The following is a 22496-nucleotide window of genomic DNA, read 5'->3' on the forward strand; positions in this document are numbered from 1 at the left end:
ACATACAGTCTGTAATCTTCATTGAAATTCCAGTCTTGAGAATTCATAACCATCACAGAACTCTCCCACCAAGTAGTATACTGTCAAATTATGTATCAGGAGACAGGTCTTTAAGAACATGTACTGAGAATGTCAGCACATCTTTCCAGAGGCTGAGAAACAAAACCTACTTGAGCTTGAATATGACTTCAAGTTAGAGATTTAGAATGCAGTGGGATTTCCCAGTTCTCCCTTAAACCTCACATTCACCTTCCAAACTCGCTTACAACGTCTACAAATTTTACTTTGCTTACATAGCAAATATACAATAAGGTAAAGCTAAGCACAGTACTAAGCATGAATCAGTAAGCAATAAAGAGAAGCTGCTATTTACTGGGAATATGTTTCTTCGACAAATATTTACTGAGCACCTGCTGAGTTCAATGTACTGAGGTTACAATAGTAAACAAACCAGACAAAAGACTCTGCCCTCCTTAAGTTTATATTCCATTGGAGAAGGATGATAAGTGAAGTGCTATGCCCAAAGGAAAAGCTGGCTTCCTGTGGTAAATGGATGCTGTTCGGATATTAATTCCTATTGGATTTTTTTCCTATATCCCTTTCCCTCAAGTGCACATGTATGCACATATGTGTGTGCACATATGCACAGTTTTTTCTCATAACTGCATTCCTTGAGCCTAGTTTATAACAGGGCCCTAGGAAAGAAAGAAGAAAAGCCAAGGAGAAAGACTAATAAAGATATTGAAATCCTTAGGATTGTTGTATGTTGAGCTAAGAGTAGAATATGGACCTATTTAACATCTTTGAAATAAGAATGAAGCAGTATTCCTGGAAAAAAAAAAAATCTGTTAACACCATAAAGGTTGAATTTGAGGAAAGACTTTATTCGTGGGAAAATATTTTTTTTAGATCCTGGAGAAAAGAGGATATTTGAGTGGAATTGGGAGAGGTCAGCATGATCTACAACATCCAAGTTTATAGCATAAAAATCTTGAATTAGAATGGGGAAGGGGATAGACTGAGTTTAAGTGGTTTGTTGTTCTTGTTGTTGTTGTTGTTCCCAAGTTCAATATGACAAATGGTAAAGTTGAAAATAAAATGAGATAATGGAAGAGATGGGTTTGGTTAAGGGAAAACAGTGATAAGATTAGACTTGTCTTTATTCATCTAGGAAAGACCAATGGAATAAATTCCATGTGTAAGAAGTTAAAGTTTCTGTTATTTGCAACTCTGAAAACTTTATAAAATTCCTTTGCTTGTAAATAACATGAAATATAAAAGTCTATCCTACCTTTAGAGATTTCTTCACCAAGCCCCATAAAGTGATCACTATAAAACGATTTATTTTGAAAGTTTGGGTGCAGTGGCCCATGCCTACAATTCCATCTACTCAGGATGCTAAAGCAGGAGGATCACAAGTTTAAGGCCACACTAGGCAACTTAGGAGACCCTGTCTCAAAATAAAATGAAAGTTCTGGGGATGTGGTTCCATGGTAAAGCACTTGGTTAAACCCTGAGTTTAATCCCCAGTACAATAAAGGGAGCAGGGGAAGTTACAGAGAACCTTTTTCAAAAATACTTGGTCATCATTTTCATTCTCTCTTAATGTTCTTGGAGGAAGACATCTGAGAGATGTGTTTTCTAAGAGGGAACAAAGATCACTTTGCACATTTTGATTTAACACAGTGCAGAGGTGAATTTGGGACTTGTAATAAGACAAATATTTATAAAATTCAACAAAATATTATCATAAGGGGCTGGGGATATGTCTCAAGTGATAGCGCACTCGCCTGGCATGCGTGCGGCCCGGGTTCAATCCTTAGCACCACATACAAAAAAAAAAAAAAAACAAAGATGTTGTGTCCGCCGAAAAACTAAAAAATAAATATTAAAATTTTTTCTCTCTCTCTCTCTCTCTCTCTCTCTCTCTCTCTCTCTCTCTGTCTCTCTCTCTTTCTCTCTCTTAAGAAAAATATTATCATAAACTCATTATGTGGAACATTCATATAGATAAGAATTAAAATGACTGAGCTATTTAAGGTAAAAAACATTTATGTACTAACAAATTATAAAATGCTGTTGACAAATATCTGAACCTTTTAAAATAAGTTCTCATATAATAATTATCATTACAGTTAGCTGATTAAACTTATCTACTTACAGATGTGCCAAATACTGGTGTAAGCAAACCTAGAGTTTCTGACACTGTCCACCCCAACAACTATCTCATCAGGACAGAGCCAGAACAAGGGACCCTCTACTCACCAGAACAGACATCTCTCCATGAAAGTGAGGGTCTGTTGTATTATCTTTTAAGTATTAGATTTGCTTTCAATATTTTCTTTTTGAAAATGAACATCAGAACTGTATAATAAAGATATTCTGGTTTCATTTCTGCAGGATCCTTGGGTAACTCAAGAAGTTCAACACAAATGAATTCTTATTCTGACAGTGGATACCAGGAAGCAGGGAGTTTCCACAACAACCAGAACTTGAGCAAGGCAGATAATAGACAGCAACATTCATTCATAGGATCAAACAATAACCATTTGGTGAGGAATTCAAGAGCTGAAGGACAAACATTGGTTCAGGTAAGCCAAACATATCAAGAGCCTTATAAATAAGTACCCTCCTAGCTGAATACCTTTTACAGCTTTCCCTTACTAAAAGTAATGCTGATACATGCAATTTTTAATTTATAGAATGGATAAAGTAGCAAAATCATTTTATACTATTTGAGTTACAGTGTTAAGGAATTTTTAAGCTTAAAAATCTAAAAGTGTGTTTTTTCCAGTTAATTAGCTCCTATTAATGAATTCTAAAACATTCATAGGCAAGATAGAGTAATTCTTCTATATATAAGAAGTTTGGCTTGAGAAGTCCAGAGGGACCATTAAAAGAACTGGATGGAATGTTGTAGTTTGCAACATGTAGTTTGCACACATTTTAACTTTCCAATTATTCCCTAATTTAAAATTCTATCTTTATTGCCTTTATTTACCAAACTCCACATATTACCTCCTCTCCATAGCTATTACCATTCCAAAATTGTGAACTCACACACATTAGAGGTCTTAGAGCAGATGTTTCAGCAGACCAGTTGCTTATGGCACCTGAAGACAAAGTACACATCTGCTTATAACATCCAAGGGTGTACAAAGTCCTTATCTCACCCTGCTTCTTTTCTTATTGTTACAATGAAATGTGGATGGGGTTGACAGCATCTGGACTTTAGCAATCACTCAGCAGATAACCAAGTAGCCTGGTCCTGGGTTTATCATCTGGAGTCCTATTTTCATTTCTCAGTCTGCTTTCCTTCTTCCCACGCCTGTTCCCCTCAGCCATTTCTTCAGTCCAGCTACAATTTTTCTTCATTGTTACGCAGCAGCAGGAAAGGTATCTGATGCCCTTTGTGTTTATAGGAGTCTACAGATTAATAGTAAAATGATCCATGGCAGAAATGTTCATTTTCTATTTTGGTCTTTTCCAGCTGAATAGGCCAAGATCCAACAGAGACTTTGAGCATTCTTCCCTCTGGAATAGATAGGAGGGTGCCTTTATTGCATCCCTTTAAGTCTATCAGCTAAAGCCAAGCACTCATAGATCAGAGGAGGTAAAAAGAAAATAGAAGCTACTCTTGAGCTAAAGGAATAAACAAATGTGGCTAGAGCACCTGTGCAGCCAAGCTGTTCTTTGAAGTAAATTCACAGAGGAGAGCACTGTGCCTAGACTCAATCCAAACATTCATTTATTCCTTGTCAAAAGAACACATTCATGTTATTAGCAGGGCCAACCCATAATGACTAACCATTTATAAACACTCCTCTAGCTACATTTAGAATGATGTCTTCAAAAAATTCTTTCTGTTTTACAAAAATGCATAACCTTGGCCAAACTTTGATTCACAGGGAATTAAGTAAGTATATTTCTCCAGTGATTCTTCATACTCATGAGTTATTCATGGCACTTGGAACAAAATGTCCTATGTGTTGTGAAAAATGCATAGGCAAAAGGGTAAAAAACAATGTAAAGACAAAAAGAATATTAAATTCTTTATATTTCTTTTTACTAATTTTAGGATTCACATTAAATCACCAAAAAAAAAAAGACAAAGTAGAAGAAATGCACAGTGAAGAAAATTAAGATCTAAGATCTAGCTCTAAAGCATAAAGTGGAAAAGAAATTTGGGTGCCTAAAATAAATAGTGAATTCACATTCTGTAGTGAGCTGTGTGCATTTTTTCTGTAATGACAATGGACACAAAACCCTGGATAAACCCATTCTCTTTTCTCCCCCCTCTCATCAGCCATCAGTAGCCAATCGGGCCATGAGAAGAGTTAGTTCAGTTCCATCTAGAGCACAGTCTCCTTCTTATGTTATCAGCACAGGCGTGTCTCCTTCAAGGGGGTCACTGAGAACTTCTCTGGGTAGTGGATTTGGCTCTCCGTCAGTGACCGACTCCAGACCTCTGAACCCCAGTACATATTCCTCCACCACGTTACCTGCTCAGCGGGCAGCCTCTCCGTACTCACAGAGACCCGCCTCCCCAACAGCTGTGCGGCGGATTGGGTCAGTCACTTCCCGACAGACCTCCAATCCCAACGGACCAGCCCCTCAATACCAAACTACCGCCAGAGTGGGGTCCCCGCTGACCCTGACGGATGCACAGACTCGAGTAGCTTCCCCATCCCAAGGCCAGGTGGGGTCATCGTCCCCCAAACGCTCAGGGATGACCGCAGTACCGCAGCATCTGGGACCTTCACTGCAAAGGACTGTTCATGACATGGAGCAATTTGGACAACAGCAGTACGACATTTACGAGCGGATGGTTCCACCTCGACCAGACAGTCTGACGGGTGAGTAACAGGTAGCATCATTACATAAAGCCCAGGGAATCATTCCTGCAACTACCACTGATACCGAATGCTAATGTGGAAAAAAAAAACTCTTGTTTTTATTTGATAATTTTTATACTATAAATTTCAGGTTAACTTGTGTTTCAGGCTCTAATCCTTAATGCATGAAATCATATACATTTATATCAGCAGAAATCTTTTGCAAATGTGTACATTTTCCCCTTAAAATATTAAAGCTTAAAATGTACTTATTTTGCATTTTAGAATTGGTTGGAATTATAAGTTGTATATTGATATTTTTATGACAGATTTTTCACTAGCCAGACCTATCCCTACATATACCTATAAGCTGTGTTAAAATGTTATCAGAATATCTGTTTAAATATTAAATTTTTCCCTTAGAAACACTGTACAGTGTGGACTAGAATATGGATTTCACTCCCTGCTGCCCTGATTTGGGCAACTCAACAGGAAATGTACAGAGCTCTTATGAATTGTGTTTAAATGCTATTCCAGTTAAATCAGAAAGGCACAGGACCTTGATTTTATACCTGTACTCTTCAGGGTTTTTTTTTTTTTACAAAGAATTTCCCACATACTATAAAAACTATTCTTTTTAATGCACTGAAATTTGTCTTTAGTGTTGTCAAATATATTTTAAAGTAATAAATACACAATGGTAAAAATGAAAAATAAACAGGAAAATATGAAATGAAAGGTGGAAGTCTCAATCTCCTCCTTCACCCTCACCCACCACATCAACCAGTTTATGTGTCTTCCAGGATGTTTACATACATAAATATATACATTACATATGAACATGAATATACATTGTGTTGTATTTTCTTTATACTGGTGGGATTCTGTCATATATGTCTTTTATTCCTTGTTCTTTTTGCTTAATCCATTTATCCCATTGTCTCAGTTGTGGAATTCCTCTTGAAAAAAAAAAATTGAGCAGCAACTATACCACTTATGGTAAATTTGAAATAATTATTATTTTTAGGGGCCTGTTCTTTTGAGAAAAGAAATAGGTGAATGATTACAGCATTTGAGAAAAATATATATTTAAGTATATGAAAATATATACAAGCTCTATATTATGATTTCTAATCTATTGTAATGTACCTGAGTGGATTTCATTGAAATGTTTGTAGAATTGAAAACCTGGGACTAAATGGGTTGACAGGTCTGAGAATTCTACCTCATTCTTTCTTGATAGATGTATAGAACTCCTTTCTTGTATATGTATAACTTAATCAGTTTCCTATTAATGGGCTTTTAGCTTCTTTGTCATTCTTAGTTGTTAGACATAATGCAACATACACTCTTCTTCCCGCATGTTTTGCATAGATACTAGGATAAGTATGGGTTCCATTTCTTGAGGTAGAATTGTTGCTTCAAAATATGGGCATATTTTTACCTTGAGAGAGTGTTGAATTGCCTTCTGAGAAGGTTGCCTAAACTTGTATTTTCATCTGTAATTTGAGTGTACCTGTTTCCCTACACCTTCACTAGCTCTGCATACTGTCCAGGATGTTCATCTTTACCGATCTGGTAGATAAAGAGGATGTTGTAAATGGCCTGTATTGGCTCTGACTGAAGCAGGATATTCCATGTGTTTGTCAGCCATTTTATTTCATCTTTTCTTAAAACCACAGGCTCAGAACAATCTCTTTTCTGTTTTTTGTAATTTGTAAAAACTTTTTTATAGTTGACATAAATTGTCCCCTTGTAATATGCTTCTCAAGTATTTTTTTCTATTTTTGCCGAGGCATTTGGGGGTTTGGGGGTTTTGTTGTTGTTTTTTTTTATATACTTATAAGAATTTCTAATACTTTTTTTTTTTTACTTTTATTTCCTAATTCTTTACATGGTAAAATCAGTATCTTTTTTTCTTACACCATCTAAGAAATGTGAAGCCTTTTTGAGATTCTTTTAATTGAATAATTTGCATGAAGAATTTATATTGAACTTACATTTGAGCTCAGAGAAATTCCTAGTGGTACAACCACCTCTTTTCTATTCTGCCACCAGAGGAGTGTGGTTAGCTTAGATGTTTTCCACAAAGAATGCCTCTGAAAAGAATGCAGCAAAAGCATGTAGTAATCATTTATAAAATTCTACCTCCCAAGGAGACCTTAAAAGATAAATAGTTCTGAGGACTTCCATATTCCCCCCGTGTATGTGTAGAAGGGCCATGCTGAAAGCCCTGCTTATAGGAGAGTGATGCAGAGACCTGGGCAAGAAGCCAGCACATAAATACATTCTCCACATTTAACAATGGGGGGGGGGTATCTTTAAAAGACCTATTTTCTGACATAAAGGTGAGATTAAACTCTAGACTTCAAGGAAAGAAAAAAATACACTAGATAGATAGAGAATATAAAAAGTGAAAAAAATAAAATAACTATATGTGTATATATAGTTCACATTCTGTAGTGAACTCTTTGCATTTTTTCTGTAATCACAGTGGACACAAACCCCTTGAGGAACCCATTCTCTTCTCCCCATTCTCATTACACTTCAACATATAAATTAGACCTAGCCCCTTTCTCAGTTTTTCTAGAAATAACTATAGTCTTTTAAAGAAGCAAAGAGTTTTTTCAAGAGGCCCTAGAGAAGTTTTGCTTCCTGCCACCTGCCTGTTCCTAATATAAATCCTAATTTGTGAATTGCTTTCTTATATTCTAATTTCAGAAAATGACGTGCCTGCCATTATATTTGCAGTCATTCTTTATTTCAAAGAATTAATAGCCTGATAATTGATACACCTAAAGCAGTATTTTACAATAAATTCAGGGACTTGAATATTTGTTGATTATAATTTAAATGATTATACAATACATATAAAAACTTACTTCCAAAAAAATTGACATATGTCCTAAAATACTCATTTGGGGATAATCATAGCATATTAAGAGTTTTAAGGAAAGAAAGAATGTTTCAAAATAAATTTATGTTTATTTCTGATATTTTATATATAAAGGTTTGAAATCACATGGAATATGTACAATGTAATTGGTAAATTAATATGTATTAGTGGAATTGCAAATAGAAATAGTTGGTCGAGTAAATAATATTGTAGAGTATCAGTGTTTGCCATTATTTGGAAGGAGGGAGAAAAAGGTTATTAAAAATTAATTTATAGAAATGTTTATGGAAAAGTATTTCTAAAACAAATTGTACAACATAATTACTTCTATCTTAGTTTCAGTGAAACCAAGTTACAGTGGGCTTTCTACACATATTCATTTTACTTAATTTAATAAAGGGGCTATGTCATTTTTTAAATGCTCATCTACTGGTCTGTGTATGTTTTAAAGACATGAGCATGTAAACAAAATAGTCGTTATGTTATGTTATTTAGAGTGATTTTAGTACCAAGAAAGTGCTACATCTCAGTATAATTTTGACTTGTTTCTCATTACAGCTTGTCACACATACTAATTTTATTAATAATGCTATAATAAGCAAATATTTGCTGGTAACATTTTATACTTGTAAATGGTGAAGAGCTGATTTTGACTGGGTGCAGTGGCATCTGTCTGTAATCCCAGTGACTCAAGAGGCTGGGCCTGGAGGATTGCAAGTTTCTAGGCCAGCCTCGGTGATTTAGGAAAGTCCTCAGTAACTTAGTGGGATCTGTCTCAAAATAAAAAGGTCTGGAATGTAGCTCAGTGGTACAACACTCCTATTTTCAATCACCAGTATCTCCTACCCCCCAAAAAAATACTCATTTTGTTACTTTTCCTATGAAATCAGAGTAAATGTTCACAGTATTTTTCACATAACATGGATTCCTTTGAAGAATTCAGCCTGGTGTCCTTACAGAGTGAGTATACAGCATTCCGAGAAAGATGCAGAAAGCTTTGTTCTTACTTCACATCAGAGTGTGCTGGTGGGAGCTCAGGGGCTTCTGAACATCTGGTCCTAGGCTTGCCTCTGCCCAAGTGTGAATGATGTTCAGTCTTCACTAAATCAAGAGTATTTGTAGAGCTGGGAATGGAACTTAGTGGTAGAGTGCTCACCTAGTAAGCAGGAGGCCCTGGGTTCAATTCCCAGCACTATCACCAAAAAAAAGTATTGATGGCTCTATGGAGTATTCCAGTCACCCATCATACTGATGGAATTGCCAAGGACTAGATACATTCACCCATCCACTTTATGTCATCATTAATAAAAACATTTCCTACACTTTTGTCTGAGATCCTCATGGGCTTCATGAGGAAATAGAGCTTATTCATTGCTGAAAAGAATGTAAAATGTGCCAGTGAAGAAAAAGCTAAAATCTTTGAAATTCAGACAGTTTTGTAGCCTCAATTACTATGTCATCTCTAGAGGTATATCCGCTTCCATGACCTTCCCTGGCGGGCTAACCTTCCTGATGTTTTGAAGGGTCCAGTGGAGCCTAAGGCTTCTCTTACACTGCTTGTCATTGGTCCTTGAGGCATGGCCATGTCAGTGTGGGGGGTATATGACAGCACTGCCCTGTGGCTCCCTTCAGCCCCAGGGAAGTAGCTCTCTGCTGGGAGTGGATCACATTTCCCTTCAGGCTCTGTTTTCTCAGTTGTGAAATGAGAAGGTCTGGCTGGATAATATCCTAGTTATGAGATCTTTCAAAACTGTGATCTTCATTTTAGCAAGTCGGAACCAGTGCTAAAATCAACATTGTTTCATTTAATTTCTTCCCATGTCACATTGCTGTCCAGGGTAGGTAATAATCATTCACTTTAGAGACTCTAAGTATTTATTAACTTCCTTGCCACTCCTCACTAAGCAACATATAATTATCACTCATATTCAGGCCCATTTGCTTTTAATTGTGATTTGATTAACTAAGCTAACAGGATGAGAATGATTCTATCTTTTTATAATTAGTTACTATGTTAATTATTTGCCATCTTTTTTAAAGCAAATGTGTGCTAACTGACTTCAGATATGTTTGTAATGTTTATACTTTCTCTTGCTTATATTTGGGTTATAACCTTAGTTGGTATTCTAACTTAAGTAACAAATGTGCTCACTAATACTGAAAAATCACCAACTGTTGAGCATCATAATATAGAATACACTGATTTACTTGTTTACAAAAAGAATGTTCCTTTTTGAAATCTACCTTTTCATCATGAGTTCCTTATGTAAACATTAGCCATTAGCAGTTTTAATCAGAATACTTTAAATGACTTAAAACTACTGATTTTATACATTTTCTTTATACTAGAAAGAAGCTTAACAAGAATCTGTATGTGGGTTCCTTTAAAAACAACAGATTTTGGTTTGGTTTCATTTGGTTTTGTTAAAAAGGTAAAAAAGATCCTTTTCAGTTCATAAGCCTGATAATTAGGTATTCACACTGTTGAGTGAGATGTGCCTCCCTCTAAAGTTCGTCATGATGTCAGCACATTACCTATCTGACGTGAAGGAGAAAAAAAAGAAAATGATAGCAAATAGTAAAATAATATTCCTAATAACAAATGTTTTTAGTTTACTGATAATACTCAAATCTTATATCGTAAAATTTCCAATATTTTCCTATAAAAGTCATCTGTGAATTAGTAGAGGTATATGTCAAAACAGTTCCTAAGCATCCACCGTTTTTACAGTAAGTACTTTATATAAACACTCTATTAGGTTACAAGTAGAGGTGTGAGATTCAGTGTACCCTGCCTCCTAAGAGCCCATCTTGCATTTAGTAAGATGGAGCAGTCTACAGGGCTGGAAAAATGGGTGTGAACCACTATTGGGTCACTTAAGGATGGGATGCATACTGAGAGATGTGTCTATCCATTTTGTCACTGTTTGAACATCGTAGAATGTACTTACACAAATCAAGATAGCCACAAAGTCACTAGGAAGTATGATCTGTGGGAGCAGCATAGTATTTGGTCCATCATTGACCAAAACATCCTTATGCAGCATATGATTGCATATTTTTAAATGACTATTATTAAGAAGAAGCATTCTTTATTTGATCACCATTATAGAATAGATTACTGTTGGGGAGTGAATTTCACAGTATCAAACCATTTAATTTTTTTTTTTTATTAGAAACATTGCCAAGAAAACTAGTATGTACACACATACACAAACCATACCTTGGCATCCCTCTTCTGTAAAACTTAATGGTTTAGACTTACCACTTGGTCCTGTTGGTTAGGATTTTAATTAGAGCTTGGGTTCTTAACCTCATCATGATTTTCTTGGCTATTAAATGAGTTCATTATTCCACCCCTAGGCCTACGGAGTTCCTATGCTAGTCAGCACAGTCAGCTTGGGCAAGACCTTCGTTCTGCTGTGTCTCCTGACTTGCACATCACTCCTATTTATGAGGGGAGGACCTATTACAGCCCAGTGTACCGAAGCCCAAACCATGGAACCGTGGAGCTCCAAGGATCACAGACAGCGCTCTATCGCACAGGCTCAGGTGGCTTCCTTATTTCACTGGCCCAATAGTAGAAGGGTTTTACTGAGATTGGGATTCCAGTTAGAAGGAAAGCATGTTGCTCATTTTGTTGTCACATAAGTAATGAAACAGAAGTTTTATTTCATACCTTTGTATAGGTGATACATTTTTACCTTAGTATAATCTAATGAACATTGTGATTATACTGTTAATTCAGGAATAAATTTGTAAAGGTACAAATCTGATTCTCCTTGGATTAGAATCATGTTGGAAACAGAAAGGAAAGCCTTTGCTGAAATATTTCTTTGTCATTTTGTTGCCTGGAACAAGTATCGAGAATCCATACAGTACTGACTTGGTTGTCTTTGATTTAGCACGGATGGAGCCCAAGTGTATTTGGCATTACCCTTTTTCAGATGTTGGATTTCCTCTGAATACTTAAATATGAAATGTGAAAAAGATATCTCTTTTCATGGACTCCAACTGGGACAGGATGCAGTAGAAGCACGTATAAAAACAGGGAACTGGGGCATTGCACCCTCACATCCCAGCCTTCATATTCATTCTACCCCATAGCAACTGATGAATCAGAAATTATAGTTCATGGTGGTGTGAGCTGCCAGATCATGCTACAGGGCTGGTTTGTGGAATCTTTAAAAAAAAAAAAAAAAAGAATAAAAAGAAATCTTACAGGCTTAATAATATGCACGCACACACACACACCAAAAAAAAAAAAAAAAAAAAAAAACTCCTGCATCAGTGATATCAAGGGCTTACCTCAAGACAACTACCTCCCAGAATTTCAAAACAAAGAAGACTGTATTTGAATTGGTTCTTGACCAGAGACTGACAACTTAGTCCACTGAGAGGTTTTTCTTCTAGTAGAATGTACCAATTTTTACTAGATGTTAGTAAGAAATATATTACTTATTTTTATGTTCTATAAGTAGGGAATTTCTATAATAGAATTAAGAAACAGGGCTGGAATTGTAGCTCAGTGCTCGAGTGCTTACCTTGCATGCATGAGGCCCTGAGTTTGGCCCCCAGCACCACATAAAAATAAACTAATAAAAATAAAGATATTGTGTCCATCTACAACTAAAAAAAAAAAAAACTTTTTTAAAAAAGAAACTGTTAAAATATTTGTAATGCCAGGAAAAAGTATGTATACAATCATTGGAGTGATACCTGTTGCAATAATTAGTACAGAAATGTTAAACACAGTGGACATTGTTTTTATATATATCATCATGCATTAATTTATGGGAGTATCTATAGAATAATTGATATATCAGTCTTTATTGTGAAATAGATTTTCCCATTTTATCAAGATCTATAGGTCTAGAAATAAAGTGTATATCAAAAGAAGTAACCTGTGTACACTAAGTATTGAAAAGTTTGATGGTTTCAGTTATTTACAAAGTTAAATAAAGATGTTGTTATTTATCACTAAAATGAAAGTAATGGACTTTTGCTTTTATCATTTATTTTTGAGATTAATTTTTTGTATTTCTCTTGGACTTTTAAGTTACTGAATCTTAATAAACATGTTTAATACCTATTATATAAGCAGATTTATAGTTTCATATTGTTCTTTCCTGCTAATAAAATTACCATAATATTGTTCATATATTAAAAATTAAGTCCCTTTTTTAGTGTTAGTGAGCTAGATTTGTAAAAATCTAAAAGTAAACAATTTATACAATTGCCTAAAACTGTAATCCTTCTTAAATTTAAAAAATGTTTACCTTTTAAAAGTCTGACCTCATGCCATGCATGGTGGTACATTCCTGTGACCACTCGGGAAGCAGAGGCAGGAAGATCCCAAGTTTAAGGCTGGCTCCAGCAACTTAGTGAGACCCTATCTCAAAATAAAACGTAAAAAACAGTCTGGGAACGTAGCTCAGTGGATAAGCACCCCTGAGTTCAATTTCCAGTGCTGTGGGAGGGGGAAAAAAAGGATGACCTCATGGAGAACACACTAATCTTTTTCAAAATGTTGACTTTTTGGTAGGTGTTGGAAATCTACAAAGGACATCCAGCCAACGGAGTACCCTTACATACCAAAGAAATAATTATACTCTAAACACAACAGCTACCTATGCGGAGCCCTACAGGCCAATACAATACCGAGTACAAGAGTGCAATTACAACAGGCTTCAGCATGCAGCGCCAGCTGATGATGGTACCACCAGATCCCCGTCAATAGACAGCATCCAGAAAGACCCCAGGCAAGTACCAGTCGGGGTCTCCAGAGTGCTACGGTATAAGAGAAGTTAGCCGTTCTTTCACTCTGACATTTTAGGTTATCATGTCTGTTATATCAGTATTTCTTATCTGTAATACATCCAGTTGTGTTCCAGCTGTGTAAGGTCAGTGAGGCTAATTTCATTTTAAAGACAGATTACCTCTTTCCATGCTTTAATTGTAAGTTAGGGAATGCACAGATCTATGGGAGTATTTGCAGCATTCATCATTCAAACACTTGAGCCAGACAACTACCTAGAATTAAACAAAAGACTTTGAAGGATCATTTTATCCCTGTTCCTTTATCCTGACTGACTTCTTAGACAAAGACTTCAGAAAATTTATGTTATTCTAAACTGTGAAAGACCAATATGGTATATATTTTTAATCATATTGGTCAGTGCTATAGATGTTTCATTAACTAGGTCCTTTGAAAAGCTTTTTGACATTTTAGAAGAAAATAGCTTACAAGAAATTGTCATATGTACTAAGCAAAAAATATTTGACAAATAATAGATGTTTCCTTTTTTTTTTTTTAACTTTGGCCATGTAGACAATATTTTTTAAGGTAAGTGTGAGTCCTTTAGTACTTGATTAATTTTGAAAAACTGGCCTCATCTTTAATGAAAGTCATTTACTATATTCAGGAAATAAATCAGTATATTTCAAAATTAAAAGAATTTTCATTTCTGAAAAAATGAAAATGTTACCAAGTTTTATGCAGCTTTGGTGTTATTTTAAGGCATGTATTAGCAAGATTTCATTCACACTTCATCCACAAAAATAGTTGTTTTACTGGAAAATTAATATAATTATCAGTTCATTCTTAGCAACCTACCAGCTAATCCAAATGAATGTGAATTAAAATGAATGAGGTTTTGGTCTTTAAAACAAAATAACTAAAGGTATTATAGAGTTGAATGGAAAGACCACTACACTAAAACCACCTCACCTAATCACTTTTATGTCCAAAATTCTTTGAGGTTTATACATATATTTGGTTCTCCTATTCCTGTTTGCTACCTTTTTGTCATTTTAAGGATTTTTTTAAAAATAATTTTTCTAATAGCACCTCCTATATAAATGTCATTAATACTCTTACATTATTTCATTTTTTTAAATCTTCAAAAGACTAGGGCTCCTAAATAGATGCAGAAATTCCCTAAAGGGTTTTGAATTATAATTTTGGCCATACCTTGGCTGGACCTGCAGAGAAAATAAATAGCTGCCTACAAAAGCAATGAAGTGTGATTAGAGCTTTGAGTTTAGTATATGCCCCTGAAGACTTCAGTTTTGACCTCTACTAGGAGATGATTGACTATAAACAAGAATTTCATGTATGATAATATACTTCAGCTATTCATGGTATGATAATTTCATAGTCTAGTGCATAAAACTGTTATGGCTAGCTTTGATTATGTGAAAGCTTTCTGATAATGTGTTTCATAAGATGAATAAATGATTATTTTATAATAATAGGTACATTTATTCCAGTTGAAACTGGAATTCAGGTAAATTTGAGGTTCAAATACGTAAACCAAAATAAAAAGTTCATGACAACTGTTATTTTTCAGTTTTGAAAATAGCAGTTTTAAGTAATACTTTTATTCACTATCAACTTTTCTTTCCCATTAATGCTAAATAATAATTAGTCTGAAAAATTCTCTGTAGGACTAAAGAAGTTATTGATGTTTACTATGTAAAAGGAAACCTGTGAGGTTTCATTTGTAGTAGTCTACTTAGAAGCCAGATTTATTAGTAGTACAAATGATGCCTTTAGTATAAAAGTATTTCCTATGGAAAGTGGCAGTGATTTTTCAGAATGACAGCATTCCCTGTCCTCCTTCTGAGCACAGCCCATTATGTGACATTCAACAGTATATTTCCGTTTACTATCCCCTTGACTTTTATATTAGCACATATTTTACTTCTGCATACATTATAAACCTAAAATATACAGTGTTATTTTTACTAAAAATAATTGTCTTTTAAAGGGAAATAAAAATGATGGTCACTTATATTCACCCACCTTTTTACTATTTAGAATTCTGTATAAATTCGAATTTCCAGTTCAGCTAATTTTGCTTCAGTCTGAACAATCACCTGTAGTCTTCCTCATGTTACGTGCATGTCTACTTGCAAAAAATTATCTCAGCTTTATTGTATCTGAAAATGTTTTTATTTCACTCATTATTACATCTTTAAAGGATGTTTCACTGTATGTAAAGTTTGGGATTTACAAGTATAGATTTTTTTTTTTCCTTTCAGTGCTCTAAAAGATGTTATTCTTTGTCTTTAGACCTCCGTTGTTTCTGATGAGAAATCAGATACCATTTATATCATTCTCATGTAATGGGTCTTCTATCTTCAGTTTTCTATTGCTTTCAGCAGTTTTACTTTGATGGGCTTAAGTTTGCATTTAACCTGCTTGGGCTTCATTTCAGACACTTGAATTTTATTCTTTTTGTTTTGATTTTTGATTAGCATGTATTAATTGAACTTATTAATGGGAGTCCGTGTGTTTGTTTTAAGTCAGCCTAGTTCTGTTTTCATACTTTCCATGTCTCTGATGAGATTCTCCAGTTATTCACACCTTATACACATCTCTTTCTTTAAGTCTTTGGGCACATTTATGTTATTATTTTTAGTTCCTCCTCTTATAATTCCAACATGTGGGTTGTCCCTGGTTATTTTTCTATTGAATATATATATATATATATCATATATCTCTGTTTTTTCTCATGCCTAGTAATTTAGATTATATGCTAACTGTTGTGGCTGATACATTATAGAGAATCTGGATTATATTGTCTTCTGTTAGAAAGCTAAATTTTGTTGTGGCAGATAACTAAATTACTAGGAAATCTTTTTGAATCTGTCAAAATTAGTTTTGTTCCTTGTCAGGTCTATTTCAGTTTCATTTTAGCCCTACAGTGTATTCCTTATTGATTTTTATTCCTCACACTTGGCCTTTATAAATTTTTTTAACTAAAAAAACTAATATACTTAGTATAATTTCAGCTCTCAGTCATGCAGCAACCCTCCGTACCAGATATGTACCTGTGCTCTGCCCACACACTGTCCAGTGTTCAGCTAAGGACTTGTGGATGGTTCCCACACAGACTTGTAGAGTCATCTCTGCATATTCCCTTCTTGCCAGTACTCCGCTCTGCATAGTATAACTACCTGGGCATCATCAAATTCTAGCGTTTCCCCCTCACCTTATTGAGTCCATCATGTACTATTTGGACTCAGCCTCCTGTACCATGCCCCAGAAAGTGCCACTAGGCAGAAAGCCAAGCATGTATATATGGGATTGGTTGGTTGTTTCCCTCCTCAAGAATTTCATTGCTGCCTATTGTTCAGAGCCTATAAACAGTTTCATCACACATTTACCTTGGTTTTATCATTGTTTATGGTAAAGCAAAATCCAGAACCAGTTAGGTATCGTGGCTGAAAACAGAAGTCTAGGCTTAGGTTTTAATCAAGCAAATCCTATTAGGCATCAGTACCATCCAGCCAGCACACAAATCCATAGCAGTTTTTCCAGTGTCAATTTGCTGAACTTAAAGGTTAGAATTGATGTCAACCAAGCCTGATTGTTCTGCTCTAGCTAGAATTCCTTTTGTGTTATCTGGCCCCCATAGCTCCCAGGAATGTCAGGAAATATTGACCACTGTACCATTTAAAGAGGACAGAAATGTATATTTGTAATCATTGTCAGTCATCAAGGAAAATTAAACCACACTCCTTGTATTGTTAATTACAGTATAGATTTAAATAATAGGTTTTATATAGATTTTCATCAAAAATGGTTAACATAGTTTCAGTGCAAAAAAGGAAAAGTATTATATAGAATTCTCCTATTTAGAAAAGCTCATTTTTCAGGGATAATGGATGTTAATAAAACACCTGTTATAATTCAAAACATATAAAATATTTTATTTTATTTTTTTTTTAATTTTTAATTTTATTTTATTTTTATTTTATTTTTTTTTTATTGGTCGTTCATAACATTACATAGTTCTTAATACATCATATTACACGGTTTGATTCAAGTGGATTATGAACTCCCGCTTTTACCCCGTATACAGATTGCTGTATCACATCAGTTTCCCTTCCATTGATTGACATATTGCCTTTCTAGATTCTGATGTATTCTGCTGTCTGTCCTATTCTCTACTATCCCCCTTCCCCTCCCCTCCCCTCCCCTTTTCTCTCTCTACCCCGTCTACTGTAAATCATTTCTTCCATTTGTATTAACTTGTCTTACCCCTCCTTTCCTCTTATATGATATTTTGTATAACCCTGAGGATTGCCTTCCATTTCCATGCAATTTCCCTTCTCACTCCCTTTCCCTCCCACCTCTCATCCCTGTTTAATGTAAATCTTCTTCTCAAGCTCTTCGTCCCTACCCTGTCCTTGTTTACTCCCCTTATATCAAAGGAGTCATTTGGTATTTGTTTTTTAAATATTGACTAGCTTCACTTAGCACAATCTGCTCTAATGCCATCCATTTCCCTCCAAATTCTATGATTTTGTCATTTTTTAATGCAGAATAATACTCCATAGTATATAAATGCCACATTTTTTTTATCCATTCATCTATTGAAGGGCATCTAGGCTGGTTCCACAGTCTTGCTATCGTGAATTGAGCTGCTATGAACATCGATGTAGCAGTGTCCCTGTAGCATGCTCTTGTTAGGGCTTTAGGGAATAGACCGAGAAGGGGAATAGCTGGGTCAAATGGTGGTTCCATTCCCAGCTTTCCGAGAAATCTCCATACTGCTTTCCAGATTGGCTGCACCAATTTGCAGTCCCACCAGCAATGAACAAGAGTGCCCTTTTCCCCGCATCCTCTCCAGCACTTATTGTTGTTTGACTTCCTAATGGCTGCCAGTCTTACTGGAGTGAGATGGTATCTTAGGGTAGTTTTGATTTGCATTTCTCTGACTGCTAGCGATGGTGAGCATTTTTTCATGTACTTGTTGATTGATTGTATGTCCTCCTCTGAGAAGTGTCTGTTCAGGTCCTTGGCCCATTTATTGATTGGGTTATTTGTTATCTTATTGTCTAATTTTTTGAGTTCTTTGTATATTCTGGTTATTAGGGCTCTATCTGAAGTGTGTGGAGTAAAGATTTGTTCCCAGGATGTAGGCTCCCTGTTTATCTCTCTTATTGTTTCTTTTGCTGAGAAAAAACTTTTTAGTTTGAGTAAGTCCCATTTGTTGATTCTATTTGTTAATTCTAGCGCTATGGGTGTCCTATTGAGGAATTTGGAGCCCGATCCCACAGCGTGTAGATCATAACCAACTTTTTCTTCTATCAGATGCCGTGTCTCTGATTTAATATCAAGCTCCTTGATCCATTTTGAGTTAACTTTTGTGCACGGCGAGAGATATGGATTCAGATTCATTTTGGTGCAAATGGATTTCCAGTTTTCCCAGCACCATTTGTTGAAGATGCTATCCTTCCTCCATTGCATGCTTTTAGCCCCTTTATCAAAAATAAGATAGTTGTAGTTTTGTGGATTGGTTACTGTGTCCTCTATTCTGTACCATTGGTCCACCCTCCTGTTTTGGTACCAGTACCATGCTGTTTTTGTTACTATTGCTCTGTAGTATAGTTTGAAGTCTGGTATCGCTATACCACCTGATTCACACTTCCTGCTTAGTATTGTTTTTGCTATTCTGGGTCTTTTATTATTCCATATGAATTTCATGATTCTTTTATCAATTTCTACAAGATATGCTGTTGGGATTTTGATTGGCATTGCATTGAACTTATATAGGACTTTTGGTAATATCGCCATTTTGATGATGTTAGTTCTGCCTATCCATGAGCAGGGTATATTTTTCCATCTTCTAAGGTCTTCTTCTATGTCTTTCTTTAGGGTTCTGTAATTTTCATTGTATAAGTCTTTCACCTCTTTTGTTAGGTTGATTCCCAAGTATTTTATTTTTTGGGGGGATATTGTGAATGGAGTAGTTGTCCTCATTTCCGTTTCAGAGGATTTGTCGCTGATATACAGGAATGCCTTAGATTTATGCGTGTTGATCTTATATCCTGCCACTTTGCTGAATTCATTTATTAGCTCTAATAGCATCTTTGTAGACCCTTTTGGATCTGCTAGGTATAGAATCATATCATCTGCAAATAGTGATAATTTAAGTTCTTCTTTTCCTATTTTTATGCCTTTAATTTCTTTCGTCTGCCTAATTGCTCTGGCTAGTGTTTCGAGGACTATGTTGAACAGAAGTGGTGAGAGAGGGCATCCCTGTCTTGTACCAGATCTTAGAGGGAATGCCTTCAATTTTTCTCCATTCAGAATGATGCTGGCCTGTGGCTTATCATAGATTGCTTTTACAATGTTGAGGTATGATCCCGTTATCCCTAATTTTTCTAGGGTTTTGAACATAAAGGGATGCTATACTTTGTCGAATGCTTTTTCTGCATCTATCGAGATGATCATATGGTTCTTATTTTTCAGTCTACTGATGTGGTGGATAACATTTATTGATTTCCGTATATTGAACCAACCTTGCATACCAGGGATGAATCCTACTTGATCATGGTGTATAATTTTTTTGATATGTATTTGAATCCGATTCGCCAGAATTTTATTGAGGATTTTTGCATCAAGGTTCGTTAGAGATATTGGTCTGTAGTTTTCTTTCTTTGAGGTGTCTTTGTCTGGTTTCGGAATCAGGGTGATGTTGGCCTCGTAGAATGAATTTGGAAGTTCTCCCTCTTTTTCTATTTCCTGAAATAGCTTGAAAAGTATTGGTGTTAGTTCCTCTTTAAAGGTTTTGTAAAACTCTGCTGTATACCCGTCCGGTCCTGGGCTTTTCTTAGTTGGTAATCTTTTGATGGTTTCTTCTATTTCCTCTATTGTTATTGGTCTGTTTAGGTTGTCTACATCCTCCTGACTCAATCTGGGCAGTTCATAAGACTTAAGGAATTTATCTATGCCTTCACTATCTTCTATTTTATTGGAGTATAAGGATTCAAAATAATTTCTGATTATCTTCTGTATTTCTGAAGTGTCTGTTGTGATATTGCCTTTTTCATCCCGTATGCTAGTAATTTGGGTACTCTCTCTTCTTCTCTTTGTTAGCATGGCCAAGGGTCTGTCAATTTTATTTATTTTTTCAAAGAACCAACTTTTAGTTTTGTCAATTTTTTCAATAGTTTCTTTTGTTTCAATTTCATTAATTTCAGCTCTGATTTTAATAATTTCTTGCATTCTACTTCTTTTGCTGTTGTTTTGCTCTTCTTTTTCTAGGATTTTGAGATGAAGTATGAGATCATTTATTTGTTGGTTTTTTCTTTTTTTGAGGAATGAACTCCAAGCAATGAATTTTCCTCTTAGAACTGCTTTCAATGTGTCCCATAGGTTCCGATATGTTGTGTCTGTGTTTTCATTTAACTCTAGGAAGTTTTTAATTTCCTCCTTGATGTCTTCTAAAACCCATTGATCATTCAGCAACCTATTGTTCATTCTCCAAGTGATGCTTGATTTTTCGTTCCTACTTTTATCATTGAATTTCAGTTTCATTCCATTGTGATCAGATAAGATGCATGGTGTTATCTCTACCCCTTTATATTGTCTAAGAGTTGCCCTGTGACATAATATATGGTCTATTTTTGAGAAGGTTCCATGTGCTGCTGAGAAAAAAGTGTAACTACTTGATGTTGGGTGGTATAGTCTATATATGTCAATTAAGTCTAGATTGTTAATTGTGTTATTGAGTTCTATAGTTTCCTTATTTAACTTTTGTTTGGAAGATCTGTCCAGTGGTGAGAGAGGTGTGTTGAAATCTCCCATGATTATTGTATGGTGGTCTATTAGACTCTTAAACTTGAGAAGAGTTTGCTTGATGAACACAGCTGCGCCATTATTTGGGGCATATATATTTATGATTGTTATGTCTTGTTGGTGTATGGTTCCCTTGAGCAGTATGACGTGTCCTTCTTTATCCCTTTTGATTAACTTTGGTTTGAAATCTATTTTATTAGATATGAGTATGGCCACTCCTGCTTGTTTCCGCAGTCCATATGAGTGGTATGATTTTTCCCAACCTTTCACCTTCAGTCTATGAATATCTTTTCCTATCAGATGCGTCTCCTGTAGGCAGCATATTGTTGGGTCTTGTTTTGTGATCCATTCTGCTAGCCTGTGTCTCTTGATTGGTGAGTTTAAGCCATTAACATTTAGGGTTATTATTGAGATATGGTTTGTTCTTCTAGCCATATTTATTTATTGATGTTACTAAACCTGATTTGTTATCCTCTTTGACTACTTTCCCCCCTTTACTGTCCTACCTCCCAATGTTGGTTTTCAATGTTATTTTCCATTTCCTCTTCCTGTAATGTTTTGCCAAGGATTTTTTGAAGAGATGGTTTTCTAGCTGCGAATTCTTTTAACTTTTGTTTATCGTGGAAGGTTTTAATTTCATCTTCTATCCTGAAGCTTAATTTCGCCGGATACACGATTCTTGGTTGGAACCCATTTTCTTTCAGTGTTTGAAATATGTTATTCCAGGATCTTCTAGCTTTCAGAGTCTGTGTCGAGAGATCAGCTGTTATCCTGATTGGTTTACCCCTAAATGTAATCTGCTTTCTTTCTCTTGCAGCTTTTAAAATTCTCTCCTTGTTCTGTATGTTGGACATCTTCATTATAATGTGTCTAGGTGTGGATCTCTTATGATTTTGCATATTCGGCATCCTGTAGGCTTCTAGGATTTGGGATTCTGTCTCATTCTTCAATTCTGGGAAGTTTTCTCATATTATTTCACTGAATAGACTGTTTATTCCTTTGGTTTGGAGCTCTGTGCCTTCTTGTATCCCAATGACTCTTAAATTTGGTCTTTTGATATTGTCCCATATTTCTTGGATGTTCTGCTTATGGTTTCTTAGCAGACTTGCTGAGCTGTCTATGTTCTTTTCCAGTTGAAATACTTTGTCTTCATTGTCTGATGTTCTCT

At 35.4% G+C, this 22496-nt stretch overlaps 1 protein-coding gene and 1 non-coding gene across 2 annotated transcripts in view; both read left to right on the top strand.

Moving 5' to 3' along the window:
• Window positions 1-22496, top strand: part of Pkp4 (plakophilin 4) — a 247528-nt gene that overhangs the window by 180309 nt on the left and 44723 nt on the right. The window contains exons 5-9 of the mRNA XM_077802620.1: window positions 2164-2289; window positions 2401-2591; window positions 4307-4856; window positions 11095-11283; window positions 13277-13497. Coding sequence (XP_077658746.1) covers window positions 2164-2289; window positions 2401-2591; window positions 4307-4856; window positions 11095-11283; window positions 13277-13497 — 1277 coding nt within the window. The remainder of the gene's footprint in view (window positions 1-2163; window positions 2290-2400; window positions 2592-4306; window positions 4857-11094; window positions 11284-13276; window positions 13498-22496) is intronic.
• LOC113191661 (small nucleolar RNA U13) lies at window positions 10173-10276 on the top strand. Its single transcript, XR_003301918.1, has one exon. It is a non-coding gene; the product is annotated as a small nucleolar RNA U13 (small nucleolar RNA).

The sequence above is a fragment of the Urocitellus parryii genome, chromosome 1 (assembly GCF_045843805.1).
Source record: "Urocitellus parryii isolate mUroPar1 chromosome 1, mUroPar1.hap1, whole genome shotgun sequence".
Lineage (NCBI taxonomy): Eukaryota > Metazoa > Chordata > Mammalia > Rodentia > Sciuridae > Urocitellus > Urocitellus parryii.